The following is a 19,702-nucleotide window of genomic DNA, read 5'->3' on the forward strand; positions in this document are numbered from 1 at the left end:
TAATTTTCATAATTCATAAAAAAAATTCTGCTTGCTAAATCTATGACACGCCGACACTAAGACAAGACAAATTATAGCTTAGCGCACACAAATTATGATTAAATCCTTCTTTCCCCTCCGTTAATCTCGCTCATAGATCTTAAAAAAGCAAAAAAGCAAAATTTAACCCGGTCCATCAAAAATAGAAAAACAAACCCGGTCCAACAAAACGGTCAAAATTCAGCTCATCGTTTTCTCAACCAAATCCAATAACATACCACCACGTGTCATAACCCTACTGGTATAACCCCAGGAATCCAATGATCAAAAGCACAACTTTTTTTTTATATATAAAATCAGTCTTATAATCCTCTTTTTACTACTACTTGTGAGCTTCAGCTACACTTCTTTTTCTCTTCTTAGAGTTCACAACCAAATAATGGCGCCAAAATATACTTCCCTCATTTTCCTCTTCCTTCTCCTTAACTCCTTCCAATACTCTTTCGGAGGGGGTCATGACTATCATGACGCCCTCCGAAAGAGTATCCTCTTTTTCGAAGGACAACGATCCGGAAAACTCCCTCCGGATCAACGTATCAAATGGCGTAGAGACTCCGCATTGCACGACGGTGCCTCCGCTGGAGTAAGTAATAATCAAAATTTATCGATAATATTCCATAGTTACTAAGCTTTTACCTAATTGAATTTCGTTGCAGGTTGATTTGACAGGAGGTTATTACGATGCAGGAGATAATGTAAAATTTGTATTTCCAATGGCGTTTACAACGACATTGTTATCGTGGAGCATAATAGACTTTAAAAGGAACATAGGGAACGAATTGGGTAACGCAGTGAAGGCGGTGAAATGGGGGACGGATTTTCTGTTAAAAGCGACGGCGAAGGAAGGAGTGATATATGTACAAGTAGGTGATGCATTTTCAGATCATAGTTGTTGGGAGAGACCAGAAGATATGGATACTTTAAGAACTGTTTATAAAATTGATGAGAATCATCCCGGTTCCGACGTCGCCGGTGAAATCGCTGCTGCATTAGCCGCTGCTTCCATTGTTTTCCGATCACTGGACTCTTCGTACTCAAATCTACTACTTGATCGCGCTGTTAAAGTAAGGAACAATATCTTTTATTTCCTCTGTCTCAATTTATATGACTTACTTTTCTTTTTAATCAGTTTAAAAAAAAATGACACATTATAGACAAGAAGTCCGTCTCAAGTGAAACTATCTTACATAAAAGAATAGTACCTTTTTTTTAATCTTTTACTACTTGACTTGTTTGTGAATAAAGGAATCAACATGTTTTTGGTGCATTCATATCTTTTTCTTCTTTTTTTTTACCTTTTTAATAAATGAAATAAAATTGATGATGAATGAAATTATGTATTTGGTATTCCATATTTTAGGTGTAATTAAAATGTATATATATAAAAAGTTAAAAAAGAGAGTTTTGATTCATTAAATAATTAAGAAAATCCAGGATAGGCCCATCAATGGTTTGATTCATTCTGTAAAGTCTAAAAAGTAAAATGCTTTGGGCAGTGTTGTGTTAGTGTCTTTTTCTCTGCTTGTTGAACTGGCATTAAATAAGTTTGTTGACTCCTTCCAAGGATTTGGCACTTGAAGCAAACAAACCTCGTGTAATAGTTATACATATCTTAATATTAATATTAGCGTGTATAACTAACGTTTGAAAAAGTTTACCGAATTTGGTACTAATAATACATAAAGTTTATAACTGTATTATTTTTTTTAATACAGTCTACACAAAACGTTCCGTTTAGTCACTAGCTAGTGTGGACATATAAAGTTTGTTTTGCATGTGAACAAAGACTTGTGAGAGTTAATTATGAAGATTGATTACACATGCATTTTTATCTATATATGTTAAAATTTAAATTTGATGAATGCTTGTGTGTATAGTCACAAAAATAGTTTGTCTAACAAATTATGTAAAAGTTCTAAATGTCACTATCATCCAGCAGAAAAAGCTAAAAATAAAAAAAAAAATATGACCGTTGTATTAAAATCAGTCTTTTGGTTGTTTTGTAGGTTTTCGATTTTGCCAATAGGCATAGAGGTGCATACAGCTCCAGCCTACACTCTGCTGTTTGCCCTTTCTATTGTGATTTTGATGGTTACCAGGTAACTCTCGCATAATACATAAACGTGTCATTCATCTTGTCTTAATTTATATCTATATCTTTCAATATATATATCCTTCAATTTTGCGTATGTATAAGTAGACACACACGTTATACGTGACATGATATATGTAGGAGGCATGCGTTTATCTCGCATAATACATAAATATGTCCTAAAATTGGTCTTAGCTGATATCTATGTCCTTCAAATTTGCGCATACACAAGTCGACACTTAAATGTGTATAAAGTAGAATAAGTAGACACGCACGTCATACGTGACATGATATATGTAGGAGGCATGTGTTTATCTCGCATAATACATAAACGTGTCCTAAAATTGGTTTTAGCTGATATCTATGTCCTTCAATTTTGCGCATACACAAGTCGACACTTAAATGTGTATAAAGTAGGATAAGTAGACACGCATATCATGTATGACATGATACATGTAGGGTGCATGTGTTTATCTTGCATAATACATAAACGTGTCCTTAAACTGGTCTTAGCTGATATCTATATCCTTCAATTTTACGCATACACAAGTCGACACTTAAATGTGTATAAAGTAGAATAAGTAGACACACATATCATGTGTGACATGATACATGTAGGGCGCATGCGTTTATCTCGCATAATACATAAACGTGTCTTTAAACTGGTCTTAGCTGATATCTATATCATTCAATTTTGCGCATGCACAAGTAGATATTTAATTTTGTATAAAATTAAGCAAGTAAATACACACGCTCTACGCGACGTAATACATGTATGACACGTATCTACTTATTCCGAGTCAAAATTAGTAATGTTGAAATAAAAATGGGTGAATGTACAGGATGAATTGCTTTGGGGTGCAGCATGGTTACACAAAGCAACAAGAAGAAGGCAATATAGAGAGTACATAGTGCAAAATGAGGTTATCTTAAGAGCTGGAGATACCATTAATGAATTTGGTTGGGATAACAAACATGCTGGTATTAATGTTCTCATTTCCAAGGTTAGTAATTTAATTAATTATATTATACTATGGATAAGGAGATATTATTAGAACTTAATTAATTGCATTCCTTTTTTCTCATTACATAAATAATCTGTCCTTGTCTCATTTATGACTTAGATATATTCTTGTGATATCTATTCTTGACTTGTTCAGTCTGCCAATCACATGCTGTAGATAGATATAGTTATCCATGTCAGAATGTCCATTTAGTGGGCCCACTCTTATTTGAAAATTAACGTAGAACTGCTTCATCTTAAAACGTTAATCAAATAATTCACTAAATAAAATATCGAAATTGCTCATATGAAAAGACTAATTAGACCTTTTTAGGAAAAAAAAAAGTTCAATCATAACAACTAAACACATTGATATTTTTTCCCCTTAAAAATCATCATTAATTGTGTGAGTGTAATTATTCCACATGATAGAGTTTAGGTTATTATGGGCTCCATATGTGTTTGGTGTCCAAACTTAACTTATTTGCACCAATATATATACATACATATACTTAAAAATCTATAAAATGAAAAAAAGAATGTGAAAGCTATATATAGAAGTACTCCATGTGAAGTGTATAGACAAAAAATGATATAAAATTAAAATGAGACAAAAAAAGTGAGGTTGGTAATAGTCCTTCATGAAGTAATAAAGGGTAAGAGAAGTGACTTTACTAGTGGTAAGCATGTGCCAAAAGGCAGTTGCTTATTTTATATATATAATAATAAAAGTGGACCTCTCGATAGAAGTGTGATTATGACATACCATTGTAGTAGTAAAGATTTTCTCGGGTAGCGACGAAATTAGAATTTTTAATTTGAAGAAGTAAATTCACTACTATTAAAAGAGCCTTGACATTCATTACATATATATAAAAAGTAATCCTAACTATGTATAGTACTCCCTCCGTCCATAATTGTTTGGCAGGTATACTAAAAATAGATGTCCAAGATTAATTGTCAATTTAAATAATCAAGAAATAATTAGTCATTTTTTTCCAATTCTGCCCTTAATGATTGTGTAGTTCAATTGAAAAGTTATGTGGACTTTTGGTATTCTTGATATAGTAGGGTTATATTAGTCAAATTACACGTTGTATTAAATTTTTCTTGAGGGATGTGCATGACCTTACCCTGACAAACAATTGTGGACGGAGGGAGTATAAGCTAGCTTCGTCTCTACCTTCCTCAGTTTCTGTGATGTAATTTGACTTGACAGGATGTTTAAGAAAGAATATAAAAGGGTTTTAAAACTTGTGGTTTAAAATAAATCATAGATGTTTGTGTGATTATAAATCATTTTAGTGAGAATAAAAAAATGAACATTCTAAAGTTAAATTGTTAGTACATATATAAAAGTGTAATTATTTTTGGAATTGATTGGAAAAAAAAGCGAGTCATATAGATTGAAACACTACTAGTAACATTTTGACTAAGTTCCCCCCTCCCCCTATCCTTATGTTGCTCAGACTTTTCATAAATGTTAATGAATATGTGTTAAAAGTGAAGTGTCGCAAAACTTAACCTCAACGACGTTAAAAGTGAAGAGTCCGCGAAACTTAACATCTCCCACACTCAATCAATACTCTGACAAGTTACATGGGTGTTCAGATTCTCCTTATCTCATGAAATATACTAATCTCAACTAGTTGGAATATGAAGGTTTAGCATTTCAAATATTTTTTTTAAATTTTTGACAGGAAGTGTTAATGGGAAAAGCACCAGATCTAAAATCATTTCAAGTAAATGCAGATGCTTTCATTTGCTCAATATTACCTGGAATTTCTCATCCCCAAGTTCAATATTCTCCAGGTAAATTGGGAATAGTTATTAATTAATAATAAACCATTTGAGTAAATTAAATTAAATTATATTCTAATGTTTGTGTTGTTTGTCATTTTGTTGTTGTTGTGTGTCTGTGAAGGTGGACTCATTGTCAAACCTGGGGTTTGTAACATGCAGCATGTGACATCTTTGTCCTTCCTACTCTTAACTTATTCTAATTATCTAAGTCATGCCAATCATGTTGTGCCATGTGGTTCCATGACAGCCACCCCTGCCCTCCTCAAACACATTGCCAAACGTCAGGTACTACTTTCTTCGTCTTAATTTATCTGATATAGTTCAACTATACACGGAGTTTTAGAAATATAAGAAGATTATACGGTGTCTTGAAGTTACTCTTATAAATAATACACCTTTCTGAACTTTTTGCGTGTGTTTGGTATAGAGGAAAATATTTTTCAGTTGGATTGGTCAAAAAGTTAAAAGTGAGGAAAATCTTGATTTCTTTCAAAAAAAAAAAGTAGGAAAAACAAGTTACATAACTGTTATTCTGAATTTACTGTTTGCTCTCTACTCACTCAATACCTCAACCCTCGAACCCCCACTCCCCCCCATCTCATCTCGTCTTCATAAAGTATTACTAACATATAAATACTTTTAAGATTATATTTTCTTGATTACTTACTTGACAGACACTAGAAAATAAATAAGAAATCTACTTGTTTTTTCATGAAAATATATCCCATGTAATTATTTTTCATATATACCTGGAACTTAACCTGACTAAAATGTTGATAGTATCATTAATTATTTTGAGACTGACTAAAAGAATCGTAATGAATTGTAGGTGGATTATATTCTTGGAGATAATCCTCAAAGAATGTCATATATGGTAGGGTATGGTCCACATTACCCATTAAGGATTCACCATAGGGGGAGCTCAGTACCATCTGTGGCCGCACATTCAGCACGTATTGGTTGCAAAGAAGGATCGCACTACTTTTTTTCACCCAATCCGAATCCAAATCGCTTAATTGGCGCTGTTGTTGGGGGGCCAAATTTAACAGATTCGTTCCCAGACGCGAGGCCCTTTTTTCAAGAATCTGAGCCAACAACATATGTTAATGCACCATTGGTGGGCCTATTGGCTTACTTTTCAGCCCATCCTAATTGATGGATTACTTACTCATATAACATGTGTAAAGAGAGAATGTAGTGGTGTGCAAAGGCCACCCTCTCTATTATTGTGTTGTTGTCTAATGAACAATGTACTAGGACTAATGTTGTTTTTTTCCACTATACATTGTATTATGACAATTGCCAACTATATATATTATTAATACAAAAAGGAATGTCTTATCCATGTGCCTACAAACATCTTTTGTCCAAATCCAAATAAGAAAAGGTTATAAATTAAAGATATCTAATGAACATTGGATGTGTACTTCAAAATTGTAGTGGAAATTGTTGATCTTATTTTAGATGAAATTGCCTTGAATCTATTTTGAATCACTTACAAACAAAACTTTGATTCCACAAAGTTAGATGTTCTAATGTTATTGTGTGTTTTTTTGTAAAAGGATAATTTTTCTTCTTTACACATGTAACAAACCTGAATTCCCTACTATATTGATAAGAGAACTGAAATGAATTACAATTTTAGAATCGTAATTGTAATACTTAAACTACTGAATTATAATGGAAATGGAAATAACAAGTAGCCAAAAATAGAGATAAGAATAAGGATGAGAAACTTAGACTCTAGAAGAAGAAAGGACATACATTTCCTTCAATATGCATAATTCCTAAATCACTGACTACTATCCCTTTTGATGAAACCCGTTTTCACATCTACTACTCAACCCAAATTCCAAATTAGCCTAAATTTATTACTTGTTCTTGGCCCAATAGCTCTTATCAACCCAATAACTACTTGTATGACCTTAGTACCCATATTGGGTTGAACTTGGTTCATAACAACACACATTCACTCTTCTAATGGAGAATATATATAAGAGAACTTAGAAAAATTTCTCAAATTTCTACTTTTTTATTTTAACCTTTGTGCAATAGTTTTCTTTAAGGGTGTGTTTGGTATGAAGGAAAATGTTTTCCAGAAAACACAAGTTGATTTTTGACTTATTTTCTCATGTTTGGTTGGTGAGTAGAAAATATTTTCCGGAAAAGATATTTAGTGTTTGATTCATGAATGAAAAATATTTTTGAGAAATATCTTTTATTTTTACTAGAGTAGAAAATAATTTTTGAAATTGAAAATAATTTTAAAAAAAAAACTTAAATTTTTTTTGGGGGTGGGGGGTGGTAGGGGGTGGGTGAAGGGGGGGGGGTGGGGGGAGGTCGAGGGTAGGGGTGAAAAAATGAAATTTTGAAATTGAAAATATTTTTTAAAAACAAACTTGAAATTTTAAATTTTTTTTGGGGGTAGGTGGGGGGCTGGTAGGGGGTGGGTGGGTGGGGATCGAGGGTAGGGGTGAAAAAATGAAATTTTGAAATTGAAAATATTTTTTAAAAACAAATTTGAAATTTTTTATTTTTTTTGGGGGTGGGGGGCTGGTAGGGGGTGGGTGGGTGGGGGTCGAGGGTAGGCTGAAAAAATGAAATTTTGAAATTGAAAATATTTTTTAAAAACAAACTTGAAATTTTTTATTTTTTTGGGGGTGGGGGGGGGGGGGTGGTAGAGGGTGGGTGGGGTCGAGGGTAGGGGTGGAAAAATGAAATTTTGAAATTGAAAATATTTTTTAAAAATAATTTTTAATATTTTTTTGGGAGGGGGTGGGGGTAGGGGTGAGGTCGGGGTAAAAAAATTGAATTTAAAAACAAGCTTTAAATTTTTTATTTTTTTGGGGAGGGGTTGGTTGGGGGGTGGTTTGAGGAATAAATTGGTTTTTCAATAAAAAATAATTGTAATTTGAAGTTGGAAGAGAGTTTTGGAAAATGTTTTCCTTAAGTTTAGAAGGGAAGTCATTTTCCTTAAATTTGAGGAAAATGAGTTGATTTGGAAAATATTTTCCAAAACATTTAGCCCAACCAAACATGAGAAAATTGGAAAACATTTTCCGGAAAATGTTTTCCTTCATACCAAACACACCCTAAGATGTTACTCAACTTCCTAGGTAACCTCCTTTGGTATTATCTCTCTTTCAAATGAATCAGATCAAGTAGATCAGTCCATATAGACGACCCCATGACTCAAATCAATATCCAACAATTATTATTTTTTCTTTGGGATTTTAGATCCTCTATGGACTGGCTGATAATTATAATATTCCTTGTCATTTATTTATTTTTCATTTAAAGTTGATAATGTTGATGTAGAATATCCTTAGATATTCACTTCTCTAGCCTTATTTTTTTTTAAAAAAATTACATCTGTATCTAGCTATAAAAACAAGAATATTTGATTTTATATACGACCCATCCTCATATATACAATGAATAATAACCCCTCAACCATGAAAACAAATTTAATTTTTTTCTCTTTTTCACTCTTTCTTTTTTACTTTTCTGTTCACTCTATTCAACTTAATTACGAGACAAAATATTTCACTTAAATTCTTGACCATTTTAACTATAATCCACAAAGATGTAGTACTTTCCAACAAAGGTATATTTTAAATGATGAACATTGGGGTGGTACCAATAAAAATGCTCCTATATTTGTATATATTGGAGGTGAAGCAAATATTGAATTTATCATTCAAAACATTGGTTTCATGTATGATTCTGCACCCCATTTTAAGGCCCTCCTACTCTTCATTGAGGTATGTGTATATATATGAATAATTAACTCATCCTTCTAATATATATATATATATATTCTCAATGACGGAATCAGAATTTCTATTAAAGGGTGTTAAAAAATTATAATATTGTCACTAACTAAGATTGAATACACAACCTTAAGATGCCTCTTCAACTTGTGTCAATAGAGGCGTCAACACTAATATATATACTTATAAAACTAAGGGTGTATCTACCATTTTTAAGACCTTATGTCACTTTGATTACTAGTTATAAGGGTGTATTTACCATTCTTAAGACCATAAGGGGATAAGTAATCATTTCTTACAACCTCAAGGGTCTAAATGAAAATTAAGTTAAATCTTTATCAAATGCTAATTTTGGTACTTATCTTTAGTAAAATCTTTCGCAAGTTGTTTTCAATTGTAATATAAATGATCATATTTTCCCCTATATTAGTTATATTTCCCTATGTTATATATTTTTTTTAACAAATATACTTTTATAGTTATATTTTTGAGTCATATTTATCCCTTACTAGTTAACACTAGCTATATTTACTCACCTCTTTAGCACTTGTTCTACGCGAGAGGGTGAAAAGGCAACGACAAAATCTGACACTCTCTGTTCATTTTTACTTATCTGATTTTTACTTAATTTTGCATATTTCTTTAAAAAAGTTAAGAGCATATCTTATTACGATATTCGTACTAATTCTTGTAATCACTTTTAATGAACTTAAGGAATGAGTAGTCAATGCTAAAAGTAAAATAAAAAATAAAGAAATTATTTTTTTATATGTTAAATTGAATAAGTAAAAGTAAATAGAGATATCTGAGTACGATTTTGGAAAATTGGGTATCAATATCTGAGATATCTGTCCCTAATTACTTGACCACTTTTGAATTGACATACCTATTAATAAAATAATTAATGGCATAGTGAGATTACCATTTTACCCCTATTAATTTTAAAGTGGATGAAATAAAAACTTGAGATTTTCAAGAATTTTTATTTTTTTCAAATTAATTAATTGAGGGTATTTATAATAGGTAAAAAAAATTTGTTTTTTCTTAATTTGTCAAAATGAATAAGTGATTAGGGACAACTAAAGAGATAAAAGTGGACAAGTTATTAGGAACGAAGAATGTTAGAACTACAACTAAAATTAGAAACCATAGAAACCTAAAGCTAACATTATAATAAGACGATGATTTTGATGTGAATTTTCTCGATAATAACGACATTTAAATTTTAAGTTTATATTTGGAGTCCACCACAATTCAACCCTAAATTTCCCAGTCCAACAAAGCCAACAACAAAAACTTTAGCCCAGGTCCCCCCACAACTTTTGTATTATTATATATAATACAGTTGAATTAATTATGAAGAAATTTATTATTTTAAGTAAGTTTTGTATAAATAACTTATCTTCTGATTAGCTATCAAATGTGTAGTCTGTAGATATTATTTATGTAAAATTTAATACTAATATTCACTCACTTTCAAATCAGCTATAAGCAACCCCTGCTGAGTTAAACTTCTCTATATATTGATTGCGTAAAATCATTTAATGAAATTACATATAACATATGAAATTAGTAATATGAAAAATTAACATGTTACACTAATTACTATGTTAAATATCATGATAAATTATATTTTTGCTACAATCGATGGATATAAATTAAATCCAAATTAAAACTATATACTACTATTGATAGATTTCTTTTTCCCCTATGACCCTATATATAATACTTTTGTCTTCCTTCTCAATTTATGTGATATTATTTGACTGAACATAAAGTTTAAGACATATAAAGATATTTTGTTATGTTTCGAAGCTGCCCTTAAAAAGACTTAAAGAATACACCTTTATGGATATTGCCAAGTATGTGGGACCTAACACATGTAAAATATTGGTATTATTGAATATTTATCAAATAAAGAAATATGCCATTTTTTTTTGTTGACTGACTAGAAATCGTGTCGTATAAATTGAGACAAACGTTGAATTTGAAAGTGATTAGGACGTGATGCGAAAGCTTACAATTGCAAATCATTATATCAATAAATCAGATGACAAAAACTTATATTAAAAACATAATATTATTATATGGTTTATGAAAAACTAATAAAAAAGTAAATATTAAAACTGTTGAGAGAAAAATCTCCCACAAATAAAACTCATTATGACTACATTGTGGATATTATTGTGTTCTTGATATGAAAAAGGAGTCTTCAATTTATATAGTTCCAAATTTTTCCTCCAGGGAAGAATAACTCAAATATGGAAGAAAATTATATTTTCCTTTCAGGAAAACTCAAATCATTTATGGTAATACTTTGATTTTCCTTCCAGAGAAAAATTAACTTCAAATAAAGTAAAAAAATTAGGACAAAACCCAAACAATGAGAGCAATATATATATATATATCCTCAGTGTGTTTGTTTGTTGGTTGTAGAAACAAATGAAAATGAGATTAATTCTTCTCTTTCTTGTGTGTTTTTCTCCAATCTCCTTTGCCAAAATTCCACCAAGATTATTCCCTTCTTCTTTAGATGATCAATTGTCATCTAAAGGGAAGCTTAGTTATGAGACAAATTACTTCACACAAATTCTTGACCACTTCAATTATAATAATCCACAAACTTTTCAACAAAGATATTTGTTGAATGACAAATATTGGGGTGGTTCTAAGAATAATGCTCCTATCTTTGTTTACACTGGCAATGAAGGTAACATTGAATGGTTCACTCAAAATACTGGATTCATGTTTGAAATTGCTCCTCATTTTAATGCCCTCCTAGTCTTCATTGAGGTACTCATCAAGCTATTTTGTTAGAACAATTCACACTATAGTTTTGTAACTTTCATCAATTTAATCTACATATATAAGAAACACAGTAACCTGTGATACTCTTTTTGAACGCTACAATTTTGGAGTGTGGTCTTTATTTCTGAGTTCTGACTAATACTCTCTCTTTACTTTAAAAAGCAGAAAAGGGCTATTTTGTGCGTAATTTCTTGTAAACTTGTTATAAAAGGCATTACGGCTTTCTAATAACTCGTTGATTTTTGTGTGTTTTTATATATATGTTTACATTGTAGCATAGGTTTTATGGGAAGTCAATACCATATGGAGGCGACAAGACAATAGCATATTCAAATAAGACTACATTGGGTTATTTGAGTTCAACACAAGCATTAGCAGATTATGCAACTCTTATTATTGATCTCAAGAACAACTTGACTGCCATTGACTCACCTGTCGTTGTTTTTGGGGGTTCTTATGGTGGAAGTATGTATATATGTTTTCGAGGATTGATTTCTCAAATGATCGCTCGACTAACAGTTATATTTCAAAAAGTCACGTTTCTTCTCAATTCTATATATATTTTTTCAATAAAGAAAGTGATTTTCTGATATAATATAGAGTATATTATTTGAGTGATTATCTGAGAAATCGACTCATATGATATTTCGAGGTTTGAGATTTATATTTAATACTATATATTCTTGTGACAATGTAGTGCTGGCAGCATGGTTTAGGTTAAAATACCCACATGTGACCATTGGGGCCTTGGCTTCTTCTGCACCAATTCTCAACTTTGGCAATATCACTTCTCCATATTCCTTTAATAATATCATTACGCAAGACTTTAAGGTAAAAAGCAAATCTTTTTTTTTATTTGTTGAATAAAATTAATTATTTAATATTTATGAAGGTATTCTGTGAAATAATCTTTCCTTTCCTTTCTTGTTTTTTTTTTCAAGTGTTAGCTTTCCTAACAAAGGAAAAATGTATTGCCAATTGTGCTTTGCATCAATATAATTAAAATATGTATTTTTAATTAAGTTGTCGAATAACAAAGGACAATTATGAAGATAAGGTTGACGATAAGATAACACGCATTATTAGAAACAAAGATATTTCTTCAGCCCGTAAATCTGTGAAAATTTGTGTTATAGATCATGATTTTTCATCGAACCAACTCACTAAGAAAATGTACGATGAGAAATAGATTTTCACTGAAATAGTGAGAAACTTCTAAATTTTTCTCTATGAGAACATTACTATTTTTTATTTTTCCATAAATCAATCAAAATATCTATAAGAAAAACAACTGAATATTTTTCAGTGGAATAATAATAATTTTTTGGTAGTGTACTTTTTTTTTGTCACTTACTTTTTTTCTTGACTTATATATATCTTTAAAAAAAAAAACAGGGTGAAAGTGAGAATTGTTACAAGGTGATTAAAGGATCATGGAAACAAATTGAAGATATGGCTAAAACAAAAGGTGGATGGGAGAAACTCAGAAAGTCATTTAGAATATGCAAGTAAGAATTAATACTTCCTCGGTTCACTTTTACTTGTCACATTTCATTTTACAAAAGTCAAATTTCATAACTTTAATCAATATTTTAAGATATATAATATGAGAAATATTACAACATATAATATTTTCCGTATAGTTTTTGAACATCTGAATTTAGAATTTATAAATTGAATTACTCTAATTCTTCGAAAATGAGTCAAATTAATTTATATAAAGCAAAACGCCGAACGAGTAAAAGTGAAATAAGGTGAATATTTTAATTAGCATTCATGAATATGGGAAATAATAATAAGTAATTAATATTATTGTTTTTAAATTATTTATAGGAATTATATTAGTCAAGGTTCTCTTGAAAATTGGCTCTATACAGCCTTTGTGTACACCGCCATGACTGATTATCCAACTCCTTCTAATTTCCTTAATCCATTGCCAGCCTATCCAGTCAAACAGGTACACTTTTTTCTTTTTTTAATTTCATTAATATTATAAACTTGTTTAAATTAATGCATGATTTATTTTTATGTCATGGTAAAGTAATTAATATCACTAAAAAGAAAATTAAATAATGGTACAGTTTTAATAAAAGATATAGTTGTGGCTTTCAACCTTTTCTCTTTCTTATTAATTTAATCCTTATGCCAACCAATGCTTAAATTTAATTTGAAAAAAGAAATCTTCCATCCTCACATTTTAAGGTATTTGCTGAAACTCTAGCTACTTTAGCGGTAATTAATTAATGGTAATTTAATTATCATTAAATACATATTTTTAGTAGCAATTTATACTTTTTGTAAATGTTTCTAAGTTCTATAGCGATATTAAATCTAATGACAATTAAATAATATTGATAAAAATTTTAGTACTCTTTGTTAATGTATATATTTATTGTTGCTAAAAACTGTTTTTAGTACAATAATAGTGTGGGTCTCTTTCAACAATTTGATTGGATATATCTAACTTCTCGTGAAATCCAAGAAAAGATGCTCAAAAATTTTACAAAAATAAAATGTAGTATATTATAATCATATAAGTAGAATATATTTTTCACAAAGTTTTGCGTTGAGTTGATTTAATTGATACAAATGCTTAAATGTGTGATTTTCTTAATATAAAACAAAGTTAAACAAAGTTCAATAACTTTGTTACATAAATTCTGAAAGTTCAATAGTTTTTGGATATATTAACTCAAAGTTCAATATATGTATGGTAGATGTCAAACTACCTTTGATTAGTTCATGTGTTTATTTCTTCAGATTTTAAATACCTTAGTGAAATTTTTTTGACTCCTCCCCGATAATGATAATAATAATGTAGATGTGCAAGGCAATTGATGATCCAAAGAGTGGAATGGACACATTTGAGAAAATTTATGGTGCTGCTAACATATATTACAACTACACTGGAAATGCCACTTGTTTCGATCTCAACGATCATTCTGATCCTCACGGTCTTTCTGGATGGACTTGGCAGGTATTATGATATCGCTTAAATTAATTACGAAAAATAACATACAATTGTACATTTGGACTTAATTAAGTTGTTTGTATAAAGTAGTTACATTATGACTTAAGTTTGACTGTACCATAATTAGGTAAGTTAGCTAGGACTACTTTTTTAAATCTTGAACAACTTTTATTTTTTATTCTTAAAAAAACATTAGTACTAATTAATATTCAAAATTTAGTAGCACGATAATTCAATATCATGCCAAATTGATTACCCAGGGGGATGGATACTAAAAAAAGTTGTTTATTTCAAAATGTTCAATCAAGACCTTCGATTAAAGGAAAAGGAATCTCAATTAGTCAATCAGTCTATTGTTCTGATTCTTTATAGTCTAACCCTGAAAAGAGAAAATTCATCGCATTTAGCCTGGTCTAGGTGTGGGAGATCTTTACCATATAGTATAGTAGCCCTGCCCTTCCGACAAGAACAATTACGCATTTTACTAAAGCCATTACCAAATAGCATTGAATATGATATATTAGTAATGCTGACATTAGTAATACTGCAGGCATGCACGGAGATGGTTATGCCGACCGACGGGAACAACAAGGAGAGCATATTTCCACCCTCCAAGTGGGATTACAATGAAAGGGCCCAATTTTGCAAATCAAATTTTGGTGTTGAGCCCAGACCAAATTGGGTCACTACAGAATTTGGTGGATATGTAAGTGGATCTTTATAGCCCGGCCCAAAATAGCAACTTTTCAACCCAGGCCCAAACCACCTTATAACATTTTATTTTGTTTTTTTTGTTTTTTTTCAGAATATTGAAAGGGTATTAAAGAGGTTTGGAAGCAACATTATCTTCTTTAATGGGCAAAGAGATCCATGGAGTGGTGCAGGGTTGGTCACATCTCTCTTTACCCTACTAGAAACAAAAGTTTTTCTCACTACGAATCAGTAAAAAAAAAATTGCTTTAAAACATGATTTTTTCACCCATTTTCCACGGAATTAGCTTACTGAAAAAATGCAGGATTGGAAATATATTCTCACTGAAATAGGGGGAAAATTCTTAATTTTTTCGTATTAAAACATTTTTCAGTGGAAAAATAGTGATTTTTAGTAGCGTTATGTAGCATTCACAAGTTTTTTTTGTATTATATTTTTTGACAGAGTGCTTAAGGACATATCTAAGAGCATAGTTGCTATCGTCGCGAAAGAAGGTTAGTAAGATCCACTAATGTAACGTACGTCTTAAAATTAATATGTCTATCAAAAGTGAGTCACAAATATATATATGTTTATATAATTTATCTGATTTTTAAAATATATTTTTATATTTGTGTGGTTGCTTCTTTTTAATTTCCTTTACATGACTTGTAGGTGCACATCATGTGGATCTTAGATGGTCAAGCAAAGAAGATCCAAAGTGGCTTAAACAAGTTAGAGAAAGAGAGGTCAATATCATATCCAATTGGCTCTCTCAATACTATCAATCTTTAAATGAAATTTACTAATGAAGTGATTCTACTTATAATATAATTCTCAAATGTTCAATAAAAAAAAAAATGCATCCAATTAGTTTGTATTCCTTGAATAATATCTTTAGAATATCAAAGAAAGGAAAAATATGTATGCATTGATAAAGTGATGTTCATTCAACTTCTTGCTAGAAAATGTATATATAATGGATATTGTAGAAAGAACAAATTGTAACCAATATGGGCCGGTATTACCAAATTGGGCCTTATCACTTTGGGTGATGTCACTGAGTTTTCATGTTTGGGACAAATCGAATATGGCCCAATATCAATTTCACTAAATTTTGATAGAATAATAAGGACTAGTTTTCTCACCAAAAGCAAACATGAGATAAGAAATTCAGTGTTCCGCTAAGATTTCAAATAGAAGTTATCTCTTATAATTGTATTTTTGGGCAACGACACATTTTGAAATCGTCTATATTAGCCCTATATAGTTTGTTTAAATTAAATTATTGTCCTTACTCCTTAGTTAGGATTGCACACTTTCAGTGATTCTCGCACTAAGTTTAAGTTAGCTCCTTAAAATTATTGTACCAGCTAATACTAGAACGATTATTGACTAAACTTAAATTAACTTCTTTAATTTGTGTCTCTCCCCGAGATTCACTCATTTTATGAGTTCACTCCCCCCCTCCCAAATCAATCACAAAGGCACCAAAGTAGATCAACAAGAAAATGGAATAGAATGGTCATTAAGTCAAAAACATAAACTTTTGATCTGTAACTAGATTGTCAAATTCCTTGTTCATCCCCAATATAGGCTCTGCAGTGCGTGATTTGGATTTAGTTGGTGCTCCAACATGAACATCGGGTGAAAAATTGAAAAAAAAATCGAGATTCTTAAAGACAAAATTATAATTAAGCATTACATTTAATAAATTCATGAAAACTATTACTACTTTTCAATGAGAAATAACTACCTTGTTATTAACTTATTATCTATAAAAACTCCTTGGTCTTATCCATATTGATTTGATGATTTTTTATTGATTGCTAATTGACTAATTAAGTGGAAGTCAGATCTAGATCCTTAATTATTTCAAGAGAGGATAAATTAAATATAAAAGCTTAACTAAGATAAATATATATGTTTTATACCAAAGTAGAAATTCAATGAAATTGACAATCAGTTTCATATTTCCTATTCAAAGTTAGGCATAAAAAGAATGTGACAGGTTGTTTTAATACCTCATGATTATCTAATTTCAATTATTATTATTTTCCAATTTGGTCGGTGACAAAATTTCTGCCAATTGTTTGACCTATATATATCTATGAAAAAAATAGAAGTCCAAAAGTAGAGACGTATTAATTTGACATCATGAAGACCCTTTTACACTTTTAGATAGACATTATACTTTACACTTTATATCCGTTATTACATACAGAGACAAATCCGTGCACCCGTTAACTTCAGAAAAAATTATATATATATATATATATATATATATATATATTATCTTGAGAAACTGATAGAAACGAAATATTAATTAACAGTGCCCATGAAATGAATAAAAGGATGCCTAGGATTAATGGCAAATGCTAATACATCCGGTCCAGAGGCGTATCCAGAATTTTGAGATGATGGGTGTGCACTATTTCGAAAAAGTGAATCTGAGATATAAATTTGATCGATTTATCATTTAGGTTCTTATCACTAAAAATAATTTAAATTTTAAAATTATAGGTCCAAAATTATTTATACTTATCCAAACCACTTAGAGACGTTACCCAATTTTAAAAAGGAAAATGAAACTAGATAAATAAAAGATTCAAATTTATAACCTCACTTAGAGAGGTGCACCCAATCATAATGCACGTTATGATACTTCAACTGTTGGTTCACATCTATATTTAAATATTTTTTTTAAAATATAACACTACTATACATGATTTCAGGAGAGGAGCATGGGTTCACGTGTACCCGATGACCCCCTCCTGGATACACCTCTACATCCACCCATGCGACCTGAGTTCTATCCCAACTAGAACCTCTTGTTTTTTTTTTTTTTGCTTAATATTGGTGCACCCAGAGTTTCTTATATAGTCACACCAAATCATCATTACATAAAATAGATTTTTTTTATCATTATCTAACGATAAATTTATACAACACGATATAATAAAACTTAAATAATAATCAAAACAAACATGATATATAACTAACAATACAATACAAATAAAACGTGTAACAACCATTGTGTTACAACTTGAGTAATAATTAAATGACATCATAAGTCATTTTATTTTCTAAATTTACTAAGTTTGGTGTCATTAATTATTAGGTAGGACTTAGGTCCAGGAGTGAAAAAGTAACAGTACGTAATAACTTTTCCCACATGAATCATGCAATTAATTAAAAAATGTCCTTAATTGACAAATAATTTATAGACCAAGAAATAAAAAAGACAAATAATTTATTGGGACAAGACACCTGCGGACCTAAAAGTACTATTATTCAGAAAATAACACTATTTTGGTGGGATCGATTGTTTGGTAGTTGGATAAGGTGAAAGTTATTCGTATATTATTTTTTGTATATCTTATATCATATTTAATAGGTAAATAAAAAATAAGTTATTTATATACAAAATTAATAAGATGTTTGGTTGACAATTCAGATTTCAAAAATTCACATAACTAATACATGTATAAGTTATAAGAAAATTTATGTATTATTTTATGCTGGATAGAAAGTGAAATAACTAATATATACCTGAGTAAAATAATACGTAAATTCACTTATAATCAGGAAGATTTTTCTTTTGAGAATATTCCTTCACTATATAATTCTTTTTTGGGGATTTAAAAGATTATCAGCAGGTAGAGATTATATCAAATAACAATATAGGGAAAAGGGGACATTAATATATATGCCATCCAACTATGCAGGTAGTAGTGGATTAAGACAGGATTTGGAAATAACAAAAGTTTGGTGCAACCACATTTTTGGTTATGATCACGATTCACGGGTATCAAATAAGCCAGAAGATATATTTGAGCAGATATGTATTTGTACTCAAGTAATGTCATGTCTAAATTAATTGATTTTGTTAAACTAGTTATATATTGTGTATATTAACGATTTCCACATAAGATGGTAAAAACATATATTCATGACTCTTGACACAAATTGAAGTGTCAAAAGTTTCATATATATTACTTTTTAATACAATTTCTTTCAACTTCTTTAAAATTTCATGTACTCATTCTTGAATGTCCGTTATGGTAGAAACTCATATGAGACTTTCTCAGATTTTATATGTGTGATACATGTTTTTTCTATATCTCTAAGAAAAAAACTCTAAATCATCATCAATACCTACTGTGTCGGCTTGTTTTTTTTTTTTTTATAAATGGAGACAGAATAAAGAGATCATAATAAAAATGTTCTATAATGTCTGAATATATTAAATCATCAAATCTTTTATTTCTTTTGAGATTTCTATTTTTTAATAGAAATACAATAAAAGATTGAAAACTCTGAGAGGGAATAAAATTTCTCTAGAAATTGCAGTTGGAGTGTATTCAATTTATTAGGACCACACTTATGATGGGACCTTGAGGATAAATATATATTCCAACAACTCTCATCTCATTATATTTCTACCATTTATCTAATCTACCTAGCTCCAACACATTAATTAGCTACAAAATTCTATACATTTTATATTCAATTGGAACTT

At 30.1% G+C, this 19,702-nt stretch overlaps 3 protein-coding genes across 3 annotated transcripts in view; 2 read left to right on the forward strand and 1 right to left on the reverse strand.

Moving 5' to 3' along the window:
* Window positions 1-19,702, reverse strand: part of LOC125824334 (uncharacterized) — a 185,237-nt gene that overhangs the window by 99,172 nt on the left and 66,363 nt on the right. The window lies entirely within an intron of this gene.
* On the forward strand, window positions 364-6,294 carry LOC125824194 (endoglucanase 8-like). Its single transcript, XM_049503558.1, has 7 exons — window positions 364-622; window positions 696-1,103; window positions 2,046-2,138; window positions 2,974-3,135; window positions 4,835-4,946; window positions 5,059-5,222; window positions 5,767-6,294. The coding sequence occupies exons 1-7, from the start codon at window positions 419-421 to the stop codon at window positions 6,091-6,093; spliced, it is 1,470 nt and encodes a 489-aa protein (XP_049359515.1). The 5' UTR covers window positions 364-418; the 3' UTR covers window positions 6,094-6,294.
* On the forward strand, window positions 11,153-16,011 carry LOC125824183 (uncharacterized). The gene is made up of 10 exons (XM_049503548.1): window positions 11,153-11,503; window positions 11,794-11,983; window positions 12,216-12,349; window positions 12,914-13,026; window positions 13,352-13,475; window positions 14,340-14,495; window positions 15,040-15,195; window positions 15,295-15,374; window positions 15,646-15,695; window positions 15,856-16,011. The coding sequence occupies exons 1-10, from the start codon at window positions 11,153-11,155 to the stop codon at window positions 15,987-15,989; spliced, it is 1,488 nt and encodes a 495-aa protein (XP_049359505.1). The 3' UTR covers window positions 15,990-16,011.

This window comes from Solanum verrucosum, unplaced genomic scaffold, assembly GCF_900185275.1.
Source record: "Solanum verrucosum unplaced genomic scaffold, falcon-dt-bn FXZP01000125.1, whole genome shotgun sequence".
NCBI classification, from domain to species: Eukaryota; Viridiplantae; Streptophyta; class Magnoliopsida; order Solanales; family Solanaceae; genus Solanum; species Solanum verrucosum.